This window comes from Falco punctatus (assembly GCF_963210335.1).
Source record: "Falco punctatus genome assembly, contig: scaffold_29, whole genome shotgun sequence".
NCBI classification, from domain to species: Eukaryota; Metazoa; Chordata; class Aves; order Falconiformes; family Falconidae; genus Falco; species Falco punctatus.
The window spans coordinates 1,986,630-2,007,598 of record NW_027660164.1 but is presented as its reverse complement, the minus strand read 5'-3'; the positions used below and the strand labels follow the sequence as shown (position 1 = coordinate 2,007,598).

The 20,969-nt window shown below is 45.0% G+C and overlaps 1 protein-coding gene across 1 annotated transcript in view; it reads left to right on the top strand.

Annotated features, from left to right (window-relative positions):
• The first annotated feature begins 2,072 nt into the window (after positions 1-2,072).
• LOC308057729 (heat shock factor protein 5-like) overlaps positions 2,073-20,969 on the top strand; it is a 310,493-nt gene continuing 291,596 nt past the window's right edge. Inside the window, exons 1-3 of the mRNA XM_080411788.1 lie at positions 2,073-2,131; positions 6,895-7,410; positions 12,430-12,589. Coding sequence (XP_080267914.1) covers positions 6,904-7,410; positions 12,430-12,589 — 667 coding nt within the window. The 5' untranslated portion in view covers positions 2,073-2,131; positions 6,895-6,903. The remainder of the gene's footprint in view (positions 2,132-6,894; positions 7,411-12,429; positions 12,590-20,969) is intronic.

Here is a 20,969-nt window from a genome sequence, read left to right as displayed (position 1 = left end):
TCAGACTCCATATATAGAACTTATTCATACATATTCATTAAGTATTCATGCATAACCATGATATTTCCCATAAATCATTAACATATTCTCCTCCTATATCCAATTCTGCGCAGTAGAGCTTAGAAAGGTCTAGAAATTGGTCTGGGGTACGATTTGGGTAGGTGGTATATGAGTCGGTGGTCGCGATCTGCCCCTGCCGGAATTACCTTTTACTAAAGTTCACGATTTCTTGGCAGGTAACCACAAGCTGTTCCAGTCGACTCTCCCCGGTTTCCATTCATCTCATATTCTGACATTTCAATACACCTCTGCGTACAGAAGACTGGTTAAATACAAAGGAACCTTTCAAACCCAAAAGTTATTACCTATGTTTTAACAATGGTTCTAGCCCCTTCTTCTAGCCTTGGTACAGGATGTACAGAAGATCTCATAGCAGCTTTTACCGTGCAGCTATAAGTTTCATTTAAAATATTTCTTATCCTTCTATATTTTAATTTTATAAAATGATTTTATAAAATCAATTAATCAATCAAATAAAGTCAATCAATCTTAACTTATTAACAAATCGATAACAAGACCAGCGTAGATTTAGACATGAATATGTAGAGCTCTCTCACTGGATGAGGGTCATTGCTTTAAGTTTAAAGGATAACTTGGCTATGTTCCTCAGGTTGAATCTTCTGGGATGGGAGGTGGGTGTGAGAATGCGGTGAAAACATACCAAACTTTGCAAGGTGTAATCAAAACTAAAATACAGAAACTTAGGGAATCTGAGGCGTTTGAAAACTCCAGGGAATTAATTGGCGTTTCTGAGAGTGTAAGTGACATTTCACTGGAGTATGATAAATCTTTTAATTTTCACTGTCACTCTAGGACTGTCTCAGTGGTTTTACTTCTGTGCCTGTGTATCTCTTAATCTCTCCGCTATCCTTTCTTCTGTATATTATAACATACAGAATGCTGAAATCGTGTTTCTTCAGATGTCCACATGAAAAAGTCTGGTTTCCTTCATCATGAGAGCATAGCAGCAAGATTAGTTGGTTTGGAAAGGGATAGTTAACCTTAAGATACGTATTTAATAAGTGAGAGAACTAAAGAATGTATGTTCAATCTTACTCTTTACTCTTTTCATTTCACTTTTGAAGTCCCATTAAATGAAATCAAAGTAGAACTTTCTGAAAAGATTTCTTTTTATGTGTATTCAAACTTGTTTGTTAACTTCCATGACAAAAAGATTTCCCTGGTTTTTCATTATGATTCTTATTGAAAAGTCAGTAAAATAAAATATGCTCATCTAAGTCTTTTTTTCCCCACTAGCCTTAGACCATAACTAGTTTAAGGATTTAGTTCTGTTTACTTTCAGCTCTCTGCAAAACCTTTGACAGTAGTAGAATCGCATCAAAGAAATGCGTTGAAGCTTTATTATCTGAGAGTGTCTAATAATGAAAAATCAGTCACAGAGACCATGTGAGACATATTAGTTATTGGTGCCACCTGGCAGTGCAAGTCCAATCACGCCTTTTGAATACATCTGTGCCTGTAGGGTCCATTTACATATGAAAACCTTCCTGGTGAGTGGTAGTTTAGAAGTAGTCATGATATTCTTCGGAATGATACACTCTCGGTTAAGATAATTCATTTTCTTTGTAAGTCTTAAAATTCATATGGTCACAAGTGTGTATGTGTGTATGAACACCTAGGCTCAGCTATGTGAATATGCTTTCTACGGTGTATTGTGACAAGAAACTCAAGCAGCCAAATCAAAGAGGTGATATTAAGACACAAAAGACTGTGATTATGAAGTTTCTGCATACATTTCAACAAGTGTGTGTTTTACCAATTTTACAATATATATTTTTAATATATCTATACATACCTTAAATATTTTTAAGATTAAGAAATTGGTCTTAAAATCACTTGGGAGGTAACAATAAATTTCTGGAATTTCGCTTACTGTGTGATTATTGAAATGTTTAATCAAAGTAAGCAATAGAACTCTGCACACCAGACACAAGTTCTGGCGGTCTGATAGCTGTGTTTGAATTGTTGCAGCCACACCACAGAGCCAGATCCTCTGGCTGGCTGTGCTGGTCCTACTGCTTCAGCGTGCACCCACGACAGCTTTGTCCAGGTGAGCGTAGCCTACTGAAAGGAGGTGAAAGCGAAGGAGACTGTATGAATGAACTGCAGGTTTATACACGTGTGAAATTAAGGACATAAATTTGAAAACTGATCTGCTTGATAAAGTGAAAGTGATGTGGTTTACAAATACCTATTTCAAAGAGCCACTGAATGTTAAACGGGTAGTTTTGTAATTCAGGTTAGGTTTCAGGGTAGCAGCATAGTGGGTGTCCTCATCAGTGGAGTGTTTTTTTGCTTGACTTCACCAGAATCACCTTTAGTTAAGGAGCCTGCATTTGTATTTGAAGAATGTTCTTGCCTGGACAAAAAGAGATTCTTTAATATTATGAAAATACTGAGAAGCAGCTCCACTTCTTTGTCCCGGACAGCTTCCTGCAGTCCTGAGTTTCATTTGATGAACGAGAAAAACTAAGGTGACTTTTTGGAATGGGCCCCACCTCAGAGATCTCTTATTAAAGATAACTCCAGTACTTCCTGTAAATGCGTTATGTAATTCTAGTGGAAACTGCACCTTATTTGGAGGGCCTGGCTTATCAGGCATCAGAAGATCTGAAGTAAGAATGCAAGAGCTTCCTTTTCTATTACAGCATAACGCATATACTTTTTTCCCCCTCACAGAGGACAAGCGAAGCAAGTTATGCTTATGTGTGTTGAAAAAGGGTTGACCTACCCAAGCTTGATCATCCAGTTTCCTGTCTTGCAAATATCAACCTTTGTCTTTTATTCATGACATTTTTAAAAAATAAGCTTATCCAAGATGGGCAGGTTATGGCCAGGATAACACGTTAGTGTAAGGCTATAAATAGCCAACAGCCAGTCATGCCGTCGATATTGTAGTATTTATTTTTCGCACAGTGCATCTCTGTCCTCTCACTTTCATTGTGAGCTGCTTTTTTCATCCAGGACGTGAGGATCCGTCTGAGTGATGGGAAATCACAATTAAATAGCTTATTAAATAGTGTGAGAAGGCCAAAGGCGAGCGGTGCCCTGTATCAGTTCCACCAGGTCAGTAACCAGCTGTCTCTGAGCAGGGTAACACAGCTATTGTACCGCGTGGATCAACGGGACTTCTAGAGATTTCTGAGTCTTCGCGTAGCATAGGTCATTTCTCCTGGAACGTGGTGACAGGCTGTGCAGGTGGTACAGAAGACAGCAGTTTGCCTGCGGTTCTTGCTGAGCTGTGGGGAATAATCAGTTTGCCTTTTGTGTGTTCTGGGGCATATACTTCCCCAAACTTCTGCTGGGGGATGTGGCAAGCTGCAGTATTGAGCATCCTGCCCTGCTGGTGTATCGATCATCCATCAGTAACCACTTGCACAAATCCTCAAAAGCGGTAAAATTCATCAGCCCTGTCTGACTAAGCATTTTTATTGTTCTTCACAAAAAATAGAACTATTGCATGGTATATTTCCTATCGTTCCACTCAATACCTTCCACCAGTTGCAGGAATTCAGTGCAATGCTGTTGAAGCGTGGTTTGCGGGGCGTTTTAGGCTGTTTGGTCACACTGTGTGCTGCTAGGTAGGAGTGGCAAAGCCTATACGAAACTGCTGGACCAGTCCCGAAGACAGTGAACCGCATCGGCGCGCTAGTAGTCAGCAAGCTGGTTACCAGCCCCGTTTCTGTTGGATCCAGACGGTGCTTTGTGGTCTCAGAGGAAAAGCGGGCACTCTTGGACAAGGAAGCCTAAACCTTGTGCTGTTCCTTACTGGGTCTTGCAGAGTGCATCACTTTTAAGTTTAGGAGAGATTAAGACAGGTGGAGTTTCTGGGTCTTGGAGGCCAGCTGCTGGGCTTGTACAGTACGCACCTGAGCTGCTGAAAGTGTTAGGTGACCCTGACTGGAACATGGGCAGACCAGGCCGGTAACTAACTGGTTGGTTGGCTGCAGTTTGCTCTCCAGGAAAAGCTACAGAGAATTACTGCGTGGAATGGCAAGGGGACATAGGTGGTTATACCCAGACATGGTGGCTGATGATGGTGTATCTCACCAGGTTTCTGAAATCGGGGTTTCAGAGGTTTGTATTACACTCTTATCACAGTTGGTTACAAAACAGGGAGCGCAGGTACAACTTCTTACCCATTTTTCATTTGGGTTCTCTCAAGTGGGGTTTGGATTAGTGTGATGAATCAGTATCCTTGGGTAGGAATGAGTCTTTTGAGAGACCTCCTGCTATCTTCTGCAACAGCAGTGCTGGCAGCTCACAACCATTAGCTCAATACTTCCCCGCTGCTTTATCATAGATGTGACCTGAGGCTACATAGTGGATTTCAGCAATATTTTTTTTTTCCTGCCCCCACCTCGTCTTGTTTTGTTTGTTTTTTTTTAATAGCAGCCCTGCTGTTTGATTATTGCTATTACCATGGTTATTAAGCTGTCAGTATTTCCTTGTGGAACTGAAGCAAGAGGTAACGGGAAACGGAATTTACGTGCAAGAAAAAAGAAGAACAACTTTCTGACCTTAAAAGCAGTCCTTATTATTTGTAGTAAGGAATGATAATCAGCCATGTTATTTCAAAAAGAAATCAAGTCTGAACTAATTCCGATTGCCCAAGCACTCAAGCCAGATTTGTGTAGTCCTAGCAGTCCCTGAAAAGGTGTGGTTGTGCTTTAATTCCTGCACACACTATGCTAATCTTATAAGTGAAATGCCCATCTTCTCTTTCACCACTTTTGCTAAGTTAGACCATTTTTCCTCTTGAGCTCGAATGACCAGCAAACTATTAGTCTTTCAAGCCCTGACTTTTATCAGTTTGCCTTGTTTCGTTGCTGCCTCCCCCCCCCCCCCCCCCCCCCCCCCCCCATCCTCGTCTGTCATATCTTCTCCAGGTGAACTAAAAGGATTTAAATTGTACCTTTGCGTGGCCACTTTCTCCTGTGGGAAATACATACGAGATCCTGTAGTGCATCCAAGAGGACAATATGTGCTATAACAGCTTCAAGCTGAGGTCCCCTAAGAAGAGGCAGAAAAAGATTCAGTATGGGTGGGTTGGTTGGTTGGTTTTTGGCAGGGATGATCTTACTCCTGGACGGTTTGGTAACCCAGATCTACTTAAAATCCTGACTACTTACGACAGTAAACAAGCAATGCAACAGAAATTAAACACCTTGTTAACATTTAAAAAAAATAGAACTGAAAAAAAAATATCAAATGAGAGGAATAATGTTTGAACCTATCTCATAAAAACATAAAGGTGGCTTAGCCTTTAATGAAAAGATTTTGCTTAACTTAACCTAAATTTCTCAAATTCCACGTTTTATTTTCCCCTCCGTTTCCCCCCACCCTCCACAGTGTGTGGCTATCTACAAACTGGCACATCTACATGAATCCACACTAGGACTTGACTTCACACACCCAGGTAACGGGATCTCATCTCTTTGTGGTATCTCCATCAGGGAGAGACCAAGTCCTTCACTGGCATTTGATCTGATACGGCTTTCCTAGTAGGTGATCCTGTAGCTTCCCATTCTCTAATTCACTCGTCTCTGGAAGTAGCTTTTCATTAACCATGACCTCAGCTAGAAGGTCTAAGGATAGTCAGGCACTAAGGACTAATCCTTCGTACTGGATCTCTTCCAAAAGAAGGCTGTATTTTAAATAGACCTGAGTTTCTGTTCAACATGTATGACTTGTATTTGTCAGAAGAAATGACCCTTCTAGTGTCCTTTGACTGAGTCACCTCCAGAAGAAGTAGCAGTACAGACACTGGCTGTTAAAATGTCATCTATCATTTCACTTGGGTAGGACTTGCTGCTTTTGAAAAAACTCTTTCATTGTCTTTGTTCTGTTTTAAACAGAACGATATACTTGATATATATTCGATATATATGAATTCTACTAAAAAAATCATCACTGGATTGCTGATTGTGTCCTGTCATCCTGTGATGTCATTACAGTGAAAAATTTTAGTAGTGTTCAGACCTGATCTGTGATGGCAAAGGCAGTCTCTGTAGGTTCTACAAGAAGTGTTTCTGACCTGAAATTCTGTCGGGTTTTTATGCAGATTGATGCAGACTTTGAGTTGTGCCTTTGTGGGACACTGTCGTGACAGGAGAGTCCAGACATGAGGCTGTGACAGGCAGGGCAGTTTTACAGTATTTGCCTTCACCGGTATTTGAACTCCCACTCATCCTGGGACCGGGGCATCCCTGGGGGGCACCCCTTGTGTAGATGTGCCTATGGACAATCATTTGAGGAGGAAAATGGTATTATTGGTTAAGAAGCGGTGAGTTACTCAAGTTGTGTTGTCCATATGCACATTTACAGCATATGGACCCTTTTCTTTTGCTTAAAAATGTTGTGGTTTATACACAACAGGAATGCTTGAGTTTTAGAAGGAACTGAAGGCAGGTGGATTTTCTCTCTCATTTTCTAGTACATATGTGGCACGTGAAGAGGGTGGTTCTAATGTACCCCCACAGGTCCTACTAAGACCAGAAGTCTCTGATTTGAATGCTTGGGTATATTTAACACCTGCGGTCCAAAGGGTGTGCAGACAATGCATCTGCAGGCATACACCAGCTCCTGGTAAGTAACCTTCTCTCCAGGATAGACAATGAATAGAAGAAAGCAAGTGCACCAAGAGCAAGGTGGTAGCTTCTTTTTTTTTTTCTTCTGGTTAAGCTTGCTATTTTAACTGAGAATAACAGACAATCTTTCAAGCTTTTGGATAAATGGATAAACAGAATCAATACACATCCTGTCATGGTAATTTTTTGATACAAAAGTTCACTGTATTTTGTTTTTTTCCAGAATCCTCCAATGCAGTCATCTTATGAAGCTGAACTGATGCCATCTGACTGGCTATGTAATATATCTGAAGAAAACAAGAAGGCAGAAGGCAGTCTTGAAGCCATGTTTCAGGTTGCCGATGAGGTGCATTCATCATGCAAAGCTGAAAAGGTGGAAGTGGCACCTGTAGAGAGCCAGAATTCAATCCTGGAGCTTAATGAAAATCAGGCACTGCCTGTTAATAGTTACACACCTTCAACTGAGGAAAGCCAGCTGGAACGTCTCACTCCTGTAACTTCAGACACATCATTTCTGGCGGAAGCAGATGGAGCACTGAATTTGTCTCCATTACAGCCTTCTGACATTCTTTGTGCTGCCGATACCACTCTGTCTATAGAAACTGCTGCTGCTGCTAAAATACTACAAGAACTTCTGACCGCACAGGAAGCAGATGAAAAACAGAGCAAAGAACCAGATCACCGCCCAGCTGAGTTCTCCCTCATGTTTTTTCAGGAAGAATTGTTCAGTCCAGAGCAGGTAAGGGGTAAAGGGAGATAAATCAACATCTTTCTTGAGCTAACTATATTTGATAGTAATGCTAGGGTCTGGACCGATAGCTTTTCAATATTCTTGCCTGCTTAAGAACTGAAGGCTTCTTTAATTAAGCTGTTAATGGACAGTGAAGGGTTTGCTTGGTAAAGCAAGATATAAAAAAGAAGACGGAATGAAAAAGTATCCCATGGTAATGAGCATGACATGTGTCAGCCTGTTGGCCAAGTTAGGGTGCTCATTTGCATGGGAAACATGCGTAGTGCAGGTGTATTCGTGGTGATGAAGGGGATGCTTTTTTTAGGTTGTAACATACCGTCTTTAATCTCCAACAAAGAAGAGTATTTTGAGAATTGCCACTGGAGGCAGATTTTTGCTTAAATTTAGAGAAACGGTTAGATTGTTTCTGATAAATAGGTATTAAGTTCTGTTTTCTGTGGAAAGTATAGTTTATTGACATTTGAATGGTATAAAGCATCCTCATTGGTTTATACTTTGTGGTGTACAACAAGTCGTAATTGTACTTCAGTCTACCTGTACCTGGTCTTCCCTGTATGTAAAACTGTAAGTCTCATGAGGAGTGAGGGGCATTCTAGATGTTACTCTGTTAAGGCAGCAAATGCATGCTCTGCGCTTTTTTTGGTTTGTTTTGAAAACAAAGTAAACTCAGGAGATTGACTGCATCTGTTTCTGCTGCATGAGACCTACCTTGCATGTAGGCACTCAAAATCTCATTTTTGTGTATGCATTGAAGCTACTGTTTTATTGTTCTGTCGGTAGCTTGACGCCTTCGCTGAAGTTTCTAGATCGGAAATCATCAGCTGGTGCAAACCTCCCATTGTTGCTTTCAGCGTTATAAAGATTAGTCATCTTCCTCTTGGGTATCTTTCTAGAAAGGGATGTGTATTCTGATCAAGCCTCTGCATAGCTCAAGCCTAGACTAGACTGTTCTGCTCCGTACTGTGTAGGGAAGAGCACATCCCTGTGCTAGTGCATAGAGTTGGCAGTACTCCTTAATTGGTGCCCACTCATTATATTAAGCGTTGACCGCACTTTAAATGTTGTCAGTTTTGAGAATTTTTGAACTGATTTTTAGAATGACAGGTTGTCCCTTGTTGAAGGCCTTTGGAGTCCGTGACCCGAACTTCCTTGTCAAGAACTGGGGGAATTAAGTGCATGAACCACGTAGTTGTTTGGGAGGGAGGTTCTGTATATTTGTGAGAATCCTGATGTTGGTCCTGGACCGTAACTGGTTGAATAACTGGCCTCACTTTTTGAGCAATTGAAGAGCAATTCAGGGACTGTTCAGCGTTTTGTTTGACAGATTCCCTCTTCCTGTTAGAACTACTCTTTAACTAGTCTCCTCCTCCCAAACTCAGGAGAGGGAAGGTTAACACCCTGCTTGTCCAGAGCCTGCGGTCATGGCAGGTGCAGAACTCTCCAGAGGAGGCTTCTGTGCCTGTACTCCTCACTTCAGGCTCCAGCACAGTTTTCTTCCTCATCCCTGAATCCAGAAGCACTCAGGCTTTCAGTGGCTGTTGGTACCATGTGTTTTAGAGCAAGCTTATGACAGAACAGTGGGCGTGCACAGAAGACCGCTCTATTCCTCTCTATAGGAGCAGAGGGGGAGCAAATTCCTCCACTGTTTGTACAAGAGCATCAAAACAGCTCTGCTGGGTCAGATCAAAGGTTTGTCTTGCCCAGTGTCAAGTCTCAAAACAACAGCTGTAATCTGATGTGTAGGGAAGAGCAAGAACAAGGCCCGCGAACAGAACAGGGCATTCCTGCTTATACTTTCCAGCTACTTTCAGCCCGAGGCCTTGCGATGATACTGTGTACTTCATCTTAGGTTTCTGCTCTGTGGGCTGAAGTCAGCCCTTGAAACTGTCGGGTTTAGCATACAGGACCTTTTGACCAAGCTGGTACTTTGCTCACGAGCTATTCCTGCACAAAGAGCTTCCTTTTGTGCGTGGCTGTTAGTAGTTTCATGTGATGCTTCCCCATTTCCGTCTCAGAAGGGACATTCAGCTGTCATCCCTGGCTGCTTACTGCATGTCACTTGTGACTTTCCGCATCGCTTATCACAGCTGCCTCAGTAGTCCTCTTTCCTGACTGTACAGCCCTGATGTAGTTTCCTCTGCATGGCAGCTGCTCTGCACCTCTGGTTAGCGTTGGAATTGTTCTCAACTTTTTCTAGTACATCCTCTTCTGGAATGAAGAGAACATTTTTACAGTGACACAAAGATGTTTGCTGTTTTGTTTTCTGTTTCGTTCAGGTATTTCCCAGCATTTAATTACTCTTGTGACCAGCACTGAGCCTTGAACTGTCTTCCTCATAGAAGTAACAGTTTAGTAGAAACCTGCTTTATTCTGCTTTCCCGATTTCCTAAAAGACAGCAAATTAAAGAGCAGTTCTTTACATGAAAAGAGTTTGTACGTTCAACAGTTCAGATCCAGTGTTGCCCTCTCAGCCTCAATGAATTTCTGTCCTAGACTTTACAGGCTTTGGCCTTTCATGGGCATATTTTATTCCACTCCTACTCCTAAGAAATGTTTTATTGGCTTCTTAAAGTGGAAATAGAACATGTCTGTAACGATTGATCAAGAGGAATTTGCCTCCGATTTTGTTCGGTCTCCTTGGCAGCATACCTATGTGAAGGCTGAAACGCTTGCTTTCTTTGGGGAAGGTTAATCCAGCAAACCCCATTCATGCGAGTTGCTAGTTTTAGTGCCTCAGCTTCCCATCATGGTTCCAGCTGGGTATAGATATAGTCCAGTCAGTGTCTCGTAAGTCGTGTAAGTAGTGAGATGCAGCAGTTTTGGCGTTTTTCAGTAACTGAAATGAAAAGGCAAAACTTTCACATCTGTCAGCTTTGGTAGCTTTGTTTGATTCTCTGCCAAACAACGTTTTGGACTCTGAAGTTGCAGAAGTATTAGACCTGAGTGGAGGGTCTGTCCACAGGTGCGGTGAATCCATGGTCAGAAACATGTTCGCTTAAAAGACCAAACAATAAAAAGAAGGGATAGCTTGGGAACCAGACTTGTGTGGGCTAGGCTGATGCTGTTTGGATGAAAATATTATTACCTATTATATTAGATTACTGAAGAGTCGGTGTGTAAGATTCTATAAACACAGTGATAAAAAGGAATCTGAAAAGGGGTGCTGTGCAGTATGACTGCTCTTCAGTTTCCACACACGCAGCTGTAAGGGTTAAAATTGGACACAGCATTGGAAGTACAGGTTCCGCAGTGAGGGGGAATGAAATTTCCTCAGTTTGCTGGCCACGCTCATCCCAGTGTAGCCCAAGGTGCCTTACTGGGCACTGCAGCACCCCAGGTCCTTTGCAGAACTGCTAGTTAGAGTGTCTAGACTTCTTTCACCACGTAGGCTAGTAACAGTTTCTTAATAATGGTTATCCCAATATGCACGTTATTTGTTTTTTCTTTATCAAACACTGCAATTTGGTTTCTACATCCCCCGCCTGGTATTGCTCTTCATTATTCTCTTCTTTTTAAATAATGAAACTTGCAGAATTGTTTCTAGAGCAGTTGTTCGGTGGAATATCCAGTTTAGAATGCTTACTTGAGAAATCTTCCCTTCTCTCACTACTTCATTAAGGCTGCTCACTAATTTTCCTGGAAATTTACTATTATGTAAATGTCACCAGGAATAGAGAGGTCATCATCACTTGTGAGACTTGGATTCTAGCTGGTGTAGGTAGTGACCTACAGCCAGCCTGCCTCCGTTGTTTTTGTGCCTGGGAAGGAGTTGTGGTTCAGACATCAGACAAAAGGCACTGCTAGCCACGTGTTTTTCACATGGCCTTGTTAATAGTACTGAAGCAGTACATCCAGACAGCACATTTCAAAGAGGAAAAAAAGAGTCAAGTGGGTATCCAGCAAGTGCAGGAGGTGTGTTGGAGGGAACTAGTTCTCCCTGGAGTACTCCATTACTGTATTTGCACAGGCCTTTTCAAATGTTATTATACAACTTTGTCAAGGAATGTATGTGTGTTTCTATTGATACGTAAACACATAGCCTGTTATATATTCAACATTGAGTAATGACAGACTCAAGGTGGCGAGCGTGATTTTTGGAAAGACTATCTTATTACCAAGTGTGACCTCTGGCCTTCTGTAAACTCACACATAACGGTTTTCAAAAGCTTTTTTCCCCTTAACAGAAGGAAACATTGCAGACTCTGAGCAGTCATTCATCTTTAGGTTATTGATGGATAAGATATTTGCAGAGGAGATGAATATTCTAGAACAGGTGATATTGAGAAAATTTTTCTGTCTAAGGCTAAATTCCAGGTGCTTAACTTTGGGCCTGTACTGCCTCAGCGAAATAGAAATAGAACTAGGTTGTTTGGCCTTTTTTTTTTTTTTTTTTTTAAGCTACAGATTTTTGCCACATGATCATGGAAATGTACCAGTCTGCCCAATGGTTGCCTGCAAAATACGTGCAGGGCAGCAACAGAGGGCTCTAAAAAGCAAGCACCACATTATAACTTAATGTCTTAATGACTGGATGGGGTGGGGTGAGATTCCCAACCAGAAACGTGTGGTTCACGTGTGGTTCTGCATCACACAGCTCTGCCAAGTTGTTTGAGCTAGATCTGTCATCATTATTACAGGTGCTGGTAACAATGAGCGCACCTGTATTTCTTCTAGCTTATTTCTTCTAGCTAGTTTAATAACTGAGGGCAAAGTTCAGACTGTGGAGACATGTACCCTAACTTTGTGTATTCTAGATTTCTGATCTCGTATTTTGCTTAATACGGTATTTTGTAAGAGTTTGTTTCAATTTAGCAACCTTAATTCCAAGTTAAAAATACTTACTACGTCAACTGTCTAGGCAGTGTTCAACACCTGTTAGATGCCCTTTTGGAGTGGAGAAGAATAGCTTTTATTTTGTTTTATTGGTTTTATATTAGTTTTATTATAAGATAACATTGAGTGATCTTTGGTTTTATTTCTTTTGTTGTTGTGTTGTGTTTTTTTAAGGAGAATACTAGTGTTAAAAGTGAATCCAGGACATCGGAGACAGAAGAGAGACAATTCACTTCAGGAGCTGAGCCTGTGAACGAATCTGTAGGACAGACAGATTCATCTGTAAAATCTTTCTCCAGGAAAAGATGTGGTTCAGATACAGGCAACGCTCTCAGTAAGAAAGATTCTACGTTTTCTCAGAGATTACGGCGACAGCTACTCTGAAACTAACTATTACAGAAAGGGGAGAGTAGAAGAATTTAGTTGTTGTCTGCCGTGTAAGTACCTCATTGTTCCTTCAGTTAAAATATTAAACTTGTACAACCTCTTTGTGTACTTACCAACACACTTCTATAGATACACTTATGCTAATTACTCTGATGTGGGAAAGGGTATAAATTATGTAAGTAAATAAAACTTGAAGTTCTGGGAGTTGTGTCAGAAACCTGGATGTCACAATATTGAGATTAAGTCCATAGATGTGTTTGCTGGAGGGCAACAGTGCTGTGAAGGAAACACTGAGTAATGAGGTAACTATGGAAGTTCCAGGAGCAAAAACCACCAAACTGATGAAGTTAGTGTAGAAGTCTGAACTCTTTGTCTCAGATCACTGAATACATTGTACCAGTCTGATACGTGTCCTGAAACACATGAGAAAAACAAGCAGCAGAGTACCTGAGGCTAAAAACTTCACAAATCTAGTAACTGAAGCAAAAACCTAAACATCCACAGATTAGAGAGATATAAGAGGACACAAAAAGTACTTGGGATCCATTCTAGAGAATTTGGTTCAGCTTGCAAGTCTCTAAGAAGCTGTTTCCCTCACAGGTGTTCATCAAAAAGCTGATGGTAGAGTTTGAAGAGCTGTTGCTCACTTCAAAGGGTAGTTTCTAGATTCCAGATCATGGTGCTAGTTAATAGTTCAGCTCATAATGCCCATCAGTTTCAAACATTTAAGTAAGGAATAAAGTATTTCTGTCAGGAAGCTGAGAAAAAAGGTCGGATGCCACCTTGAAAGAAGACAAGCTTTTGTTTAAAACACAGAATCGAGAGTTCTTGTTCAATTACTGCCTGGTATCACAGATAATTAGCAAACTTCTCAGCTTTCATATCTGAAGCAAAACATTCGCTTAACGTGCCAGTTGTAAAGTGATGTACAGGAACATGTTGGAAAGCATTCCCATGAGAATGTTCCACAGGGATGAAACACGTTGATGCTAACGCTCATTAGCAACAATTGGCATAGTCTGCTCTCTGGGAAATGTGACGGTCATCCAGGCCTGCATCTCCACGGTTGTACCTTTGAGGCTTGGTGTGCGTGTTAAGGGTAGAGATAGACAGCACACCTGAGCCAAACATCATCAGGCTCAAGCTAGCCCAAAATCAGTTGGGTGCATGATACAAGCCTCCAAGCTGGCGTAGCCTGTCGGCTGCATGTCAGCTGTAAGCCTGAAGCAGGCAGGCTCAAGTGCAAGCTGACTTCTGCTGCTCTGACCGCACCTTTGTCTGTCAGCACCTCCTGTCCTCTGTGAGACTTTGGAAACAACTTCTTTCTTAATCTTTCTGTGCTAAAATGCATCACGATGATTTCCAGGTGTTTCTTGGCAACTTACCCTCTGAGTGTGATGGAGTCCTGTCTGTTTTCCTGTTTTCCTTTGGGCACTCCTTTGCAAGTTTTCTGAGTCTGCACCTTGATACATATACCCTGCTGTGGAAAAGGCTTTTGCTCCATCTGTTTCAGTAGGCTGTTGACAGGTTCACTTTTCTTTGTTACGTGGTGACACCGAGTTCTAGATGCCACACGGCGAGAGCCAATATAACGTGGTACATAACGAAGGGGGAAGGAAGGGTCACTTCAGTGACTGGGAGCAGCTCTGAGCCCAACCCAAGGTGTTAATCTGTAAAAACGCACCAAGAATCAAACCCGCCTTTGTGGAGAAGGCATTGCTTCCCTCCAAAGAGCTGGACTGGACTTCTTTGCATTTCACAGCTGTTCTGTAGCAAGAAAAGACGAGCGTCCTTTCACTAAAACACCGTCCCCAGGGTTTCCCTCCATAGCTTCCAGCCCATCTCTGCAGCACCATAAATCACTGAAATAGGTTATCTGCTTCCTTCAAATGGAAACCCAATGTATTTAACCAACCTTCTCAGCTAAATTCTAGTTTACCAGTTTTAAGAACATTCTGCCCAGCAGAATCAAGATGAAAGGTGTCTCTAGTTCATTGTCCTGTCTCCAACAGTGTCTTTGGCATTTCTGTACCATTAAGCAGAAAAGGCCTCAGTAACCTTTTCTTCAATTGATTTTTAGAGTCCCTTTTTGAAGCTGTGCAAACATTTAGCATCCACTGTGGTTTTTATAAGTTAATGTCATTAATGCAGGTTAACTACACAGTGGGTGAAGAACCCTCCTCTTCAACTACTTCTGAGTCCTCCCAGGAGCCAGAGTCTGCTGCAGAGGGTGCAGAACTTAACTCAGCACTAAGACACATCATTGCAAATGATTACAGGCTGTGTCATCTGTTCCCTTCCCCCTCTTTTTCTTGAGAGGCAATGGGTATGGTGCTCTAGCTCCTGCCGTGTTTATCACACGGAGGTGCAAGAAATAGTTCTCCTTTCAGAGGCTGCTTTTTTTCAGCCCCAAGCTCGCTCTTAGGACATAGATTTGAAGGTGCTGATGATGCATCTGCTTTTCTCACTACTTTCTAGCTGAGCTCGTCTGTTAAAATGGGAGTTTTCAAATAAATCTGTCCATTTTTGTTGGCAGCATACACACTTGCAACAGGAGTCCTTTTGGACTTCACATACAATTGAGAGGAACTCTGTAAATACTTTGGAGTCTCCTTCCCCATCTCCTCTGTATTGTGCTCCACAGGTGCACTCAGCTAGTGAACACAGCTGTACTGGACCTAATACCTGCGGCTTGTGCTTCCTCTTCTAAAAGAGCACGGGAGAAGGACCAGATTCTGATGGGAGGAATTTTTGTTTGCAGCCCATCTTTCTGGAAATAGGCATCTCAGAATGGAGCAGGGGGAATTTGTTACTTCTGGATTGAAGCATTTAAGCTGATGCTAAGACATTAAGGAAAAAAACTTTCTTTCTCAATGGCTGACCATATATTTTCTGTGAGTTGTCTAGTCCTTCAAATAATCTGATGATTTTCTCTGACTTTTTTTCTTTTTTTTTTCCTGCAAGAATGCAGACGTAATACTGAGATGCTGCTGTCTCAGGTGAATCCATCACTATCATGCTGCAAGGTGCCCTAGACGTTTACCACCCACTCCCATGCCGGTACAGTTGTGTCACTGTGCGTTCTCTCTCATTCTCTCCAAGGTAAATAGATTTCTAGGTGCAATTGCTAAGGGCAAATCTTCATTCAGGCAAGGTCTCCCATGCTATCATCTGTTCCCTTGAACTGTTTCCTGCACTTTCCAGCCAAAAATATTGTTACTGTTCATTTAGTTTTCCTAGCAGGTCACAGTGAGCTCTCTTCCTACAAAGGTGTTAAGAGTTAATGTGGGGACAGGCCTGGCCCTGAACTCTTGAACATCTGTGCGAAGCCCAAAGCGAAGTTGCTCTCGGGGGTCCAAGCGGCAGCTGCTTGCTCCAGCTCAGTTGCCATTACCTTGACGTCATTATATATTCATTGAAGGCATTTCAAATTGCCTGTCCTAGCAGTCTGCTCTTTGGGATGAGTGGATGTTATACCCTGTGTCTTAACTTGACATAATTTAGAGGTGCATTGTTACAAGCCCCCTCATTTCTCCATCCCTATGTGTTTTCAAGATGTGTTCCCAACAGAGTCTGCTTTGGCAGGAGGCAGCTGTCAGAAAGTGCAAAAGTGGTGCCTATTGGGCAGGAACTTTGTAGTACAGAGAACGAACAGAGGCTGGAAGATGTGAATGTGTCTGTTTAGAGGTTAAATTTCTTGTGGGTGATGTTTGCAGTGGTAGCGCTGTTGTGACTTTATCGGGGTACTTGTTCGCTTTCTTGACCTGCAAGATCTGGCCATACGTGGGAAGTATCTCTGTTTTGCTGTGGATCGAGGTAATTGTCAAAAAAGGAGCCTCTTGTTCGTCCTCTCTGTGACGCCACGAGTTTTCTCTGGGATCCTGGCGCTGGCTGTGGTGTGCTTTGAGGCAATTGTGCCTTTTCTGGGTAAACAAAGGGATATGGCACAAGCAGGTCAGGCCTTTCTGTAGATACTGCCAGGGGTTTATAGTAATTAATGTTTGGCTTTTGGTATCCACGGTAGCGAAGGCACGTCTAAATAATACATACTGAAGAATGGGAGCACTTTTCTTATCATCTGCTTTGTTGGGTTTTTATATTTAAATTTTTGAAAAATTGGAAGAATTCCTATTTCTTTAAACAGTAGTCCTCAGGTGATCAGGTTCTAGTCTGCCTTTGAAAGCGTATTTTATAGTGCCTGATAGAAATGCAGTTGCTCTGAATGCTGCCAAGGGAAACATACCGGAGCACTGCTGTGTACTCAGCACTCCCTTTTCTTCCTAGATCTCCGTCTTCTGGTGGACGCACCTTGGAAGCGGGGGTGCTTTCTGGAGGTGACAGATGTGCAGCAGCTGCCAGCTAGATTCCCTTGTCAGACTTGTAGCGGTGTTGCAATAAATGAAGCTTTGGCACGGCAGTGGGTGTCTAATTGGTGTTCTCTCCGTGTTCTCGATGACCAAGGGTCAGCTGGTCACAGCTGGAAGAAACAGCTGCTTCCTGTTCCAGCGGTTCTTGCTGACACGTGTATCCCCCAGCGGCCGCTGCCCAGCCGGAGCAGTTTCCAAGCCGGCGGCCCGCTCTTCCTCTGCGCCATGTCCCAGTTCCTGCGGGGCGGCTGCAGGGGCGAGCCTGGCTGCGCGGCAACGAGCCGCCCCGGGCCCTGGCCCTTCTCCGGGAGCCGCGGCAGCGGCGGCGGCTCCCAGCGCCGCGCCGGCCCGTGCGCGCTTTCTGCGCGGCTGCGGAGGCTTTGCGGGGTTTCCGCGCACGCCGCTTCCCGGCTGCGGCCCCACGCCGCGGTTCAGGTCTGACCTGCAGCGTTACGCACCGGGCAGCGCTGCCAGCGCGGAGCCGCCGCCGAGTTCCGGGCCCCTGGCATCAGCCTGAGCCCGAAGCTCCCGGCGGCAGCGCCTCGGGCGCGGCAGCGGCGGGATCGGGCCCCGCGCCCCGGCGCTGCCCCCCCGCGCCCCGGCGCTGCCCCCCCGCGCCCCGGCGCCCCCGCCCGGCTGCAGGCGGGCGGCGGGGCGGGAGGGGGAGCCCACGGGGCCGGCCCGGGGGAGGAGCAGCCGCAGCCCCCCCGCGCCGGGGGTCGGGGGTCGGGCCGGGGGGCTTCGCCGCGCTTGTGCCGGGGCGGGGCGGCGGGGGCTGCCCGCCCGCGGGGGGCCGGCGGCGCCGGGCTCCGCTGCCGCGCTGCCCATGTGCCCGGCGCCGCTGCCCGCCCGCTCCCGGCGCCTGGCGCCCGCGGCAGCGAGGGGGGGGGGGCGCCCCGCGGGGGGAGGTGCGCGGGGCTCGCGCTGCTGCGGACACTCCGCTCCGCTCCGCTCCGCTCCGCCGCGCCGGCCCCGCAGCGCTGCCTGCGGCGGTGCTGCCCTCGATGCTGCCGGGGGCTCTGGGCTCCGCTCGCACCTGCCTGCCCGCTGCCTGCGCGCCGCGGGGCTGCCTGCTGGCTTTTAACCCTTTGTTATTAGAAATACCGACGGGGGGGGGGGGGGGGTGGGGTGGGGGGGTTTTAAAGACGGTGACCAGACATCACCAGACCCACGCAGTTTTCTTAAGCTGCAGGAAATAACTTTGGCCCAGGATTTACAGCCCAGTTTCCACCCGCCCCGGCCCTGGGCTTTCTGGGATGGGCCAAGTTGAGCTTCTCATCCACCAACACCCCACAGTCCTTCTCCTCAGGGCTGCTCTCCATCTCCATCCATTCTCTGCCCAGCCTGTGCTTGTGCTTGGTATTGCCCCAGCCCACACGCAGAACCTGGCACTTGGTGCTTCTTTCCTACTTTCCGTTAGCTCTAGAGATGTGGGTGACTTTCCTTCTACGGAACGTGCAGCAAGAGCACTATGTCAAATCAAGGTTCTCTCTCTTTGAGTTTCAAATTTTTTTCACGGATTGGTACTTGCATAACGGCTGCTTAGAAAAGAAATCTTTGCCCAGAGGAGCCTGCTGTGTGGCCCAGCTCCCAACGAGGTGTTCAGGCCTGCACATAACTTTTAATACCAAAGTACAAACCACTTCTGTTTTGATGGAGTTCTGAGAGTTCCGACACCGTTCAGGTAACAGCATGAAATGTTGGCATGTGGCTGAACTCTGTTGATTCAATAGCTGGTAAATATTCCCTGGTCAGCCTTCCAAAAATAATCTGTCCGGGGGATGCAGGAGGCTTGGCAGCAAGTAAAGCAGGGCTTTGCAGGGTAGGGGGGTGGTTTCTCATTAAACGTGTCCTCAGGGAGACTGACATGTTTGAAGCAAATGGGAGGCTGGTGGAACAGGTGCACACAGCCAGTGTGCATGTTGTAAATAGATGCTATGATTGCTAGCCTTAGGCTCTGTGTTAGCAATTACTATATCCAAATATAAAAACATTGGAAAATATCAGAGCTGCACAACAAAGGACAGCCCTGGGAAGCACAAAAGCCAGGAAACAAAACCAGTGCATTTACACGAACCTTAACTCCGCATCTTCGTGTTACATGGTTTGCTGTTAGATGCTGGCAAAACAGAGTGTATTACTTCTGGAAGAACGAAATTCTGCAGCAGAGTAATAATGAGTGCTGCTTATCGTATGGAGCCTTTCCCTCTTTGTAGACAAGTCAGCTAAGAAGTTAATTGTATTTGTGATTGTTTTGCTAAAAATGGTCTGGCGCTGGAGGCTGTCCCAGTGTGCCTCCCCAGCCGAGGGCAAAGCCGTGTCTTTTTGCTACTCTAACGTTGTTCCTTGCTTGATAATACCGCTGTAATGGTACCCAGTCATTTACAAGCGGAGCTGCAACCCTTTGCAGCCTGGGGTCAGATGAGAAGATGCCGACAAGTGATGTTACAAGGTGGGACAAGTGCTTGCCCCTGTGTCTCTCTCACTTTCATGCACTCTTCAGCCTTTGCCCTCAAGATTGAAGTCTTTTGGCCAGGAGGCTCCGTGAGGGCCATGGCTGCTTCTGGAGTGTCTTGTGCTGCATGAAAGGGGAAGAAATGAAAAGCTCAGTTCCTCCTCCTCCTCGCTCATAGTTCAGGAGAGAGTGGAGAACCCAGCTGGAGTGTGTGCATCCCTGTAGGGGACTCTGTAACCCTAAGACTGGTAGACTTCAGAGCTTTGGAGAGCAACTCTGAATTCATTGGGTCACAGATCTATACAACATGACACCAAAGGTACCACGTGATCAGTTTTCTATACAAAGTATAATTAAGCTGTTAGGCAAAGCAGAAGTTCAGGTCTCCATCTCTGGGTCCTCAGTGGAGATGTACAGCAGAGATGCAGGAGCCTCCAGGCACAATAGTGAATTGTGTAAAACAAAGCCAAGGATGCAATTAACTATTTAGCTGACTGCAGAGGCAGACGGGCATTGTATGCCAGCCGCTCCTCGTTATTCCTCTCTGTCTACACAGCCACCTTAAGACCTTGGGACTATGTTAGCGAGAGCTCCTCAGAGACACTCCGCATCACCTTGCCTTGTTCATGCTGCAAGGCTGGCAGGGCAGCAGTGGGAAACCAGTGGGCGTTGCTCCAGCACCATGGCCGCTCAGTCTTGGGCTCTTCAGATCATGCCAGAGCGACCCAGGAGTTTAGCTGAGACTTGAGAAATGAAAGCACTTGTAGACGTGCCTCTCAGCTGGGAACCTTTAGGTGACAGCTGTGTAAACCCTCTCTCGGCTTTTTCTTGTTTCAAGCTAAGCTGTTTGACTTTGCATTGTGGATAAGCACTTTGGCCAGAAAGTAACAGAAAGGTTACTTGATGCTTTCTGGATGATTGTTATGGGCTAAATGGCATGTACTGATGGTATCAGATGCACTTTAGCCTTGTGCCCCAAACGAACTGGGAGTAAAAGCTCAACTGATAAACTACAAATGTACCGCATACTCTGGCTTTGGGCTCTTGAGTCATTAAAAGTAAACTGAGGCTCTCTAAAGAATAATTTTGTCCACATACGTTAAAACACTATGGCACCTTCTGCCATTCCAGTTTCAAGAAAGGAGCTTTTTCCTTTCCTTCTCCTCCTCCTCCTCCTCCTCTGCCATGCGCAGCAGGCGAGAGGTGTGGGCATCTCCTCTGCCGGGCAAGCTCAGTCGGCAGCCTCTGCACTGCGAGGTCCAGCCAACTCGGGCGAGTCGCCAGAGCCCCAGCGCGGCAAAGTCCCTTCAGTCCCTTCTGGCCACCCTGTCCGGACTGTGCGGCCGGGCTGAGGAGGGGGGCGGCTGCCCCGTCTCTCCCTCCTTCCCTCCCTCCAGCTCCCGGGCAGGACAAGCAAGCCAGCACCAGTGGGAAGCGCACGCACCATCATGTCAAAAAAAAAGAAAAATTGACTCCGAGTGCGGGGTGTCCCAAGAAATGTGGAC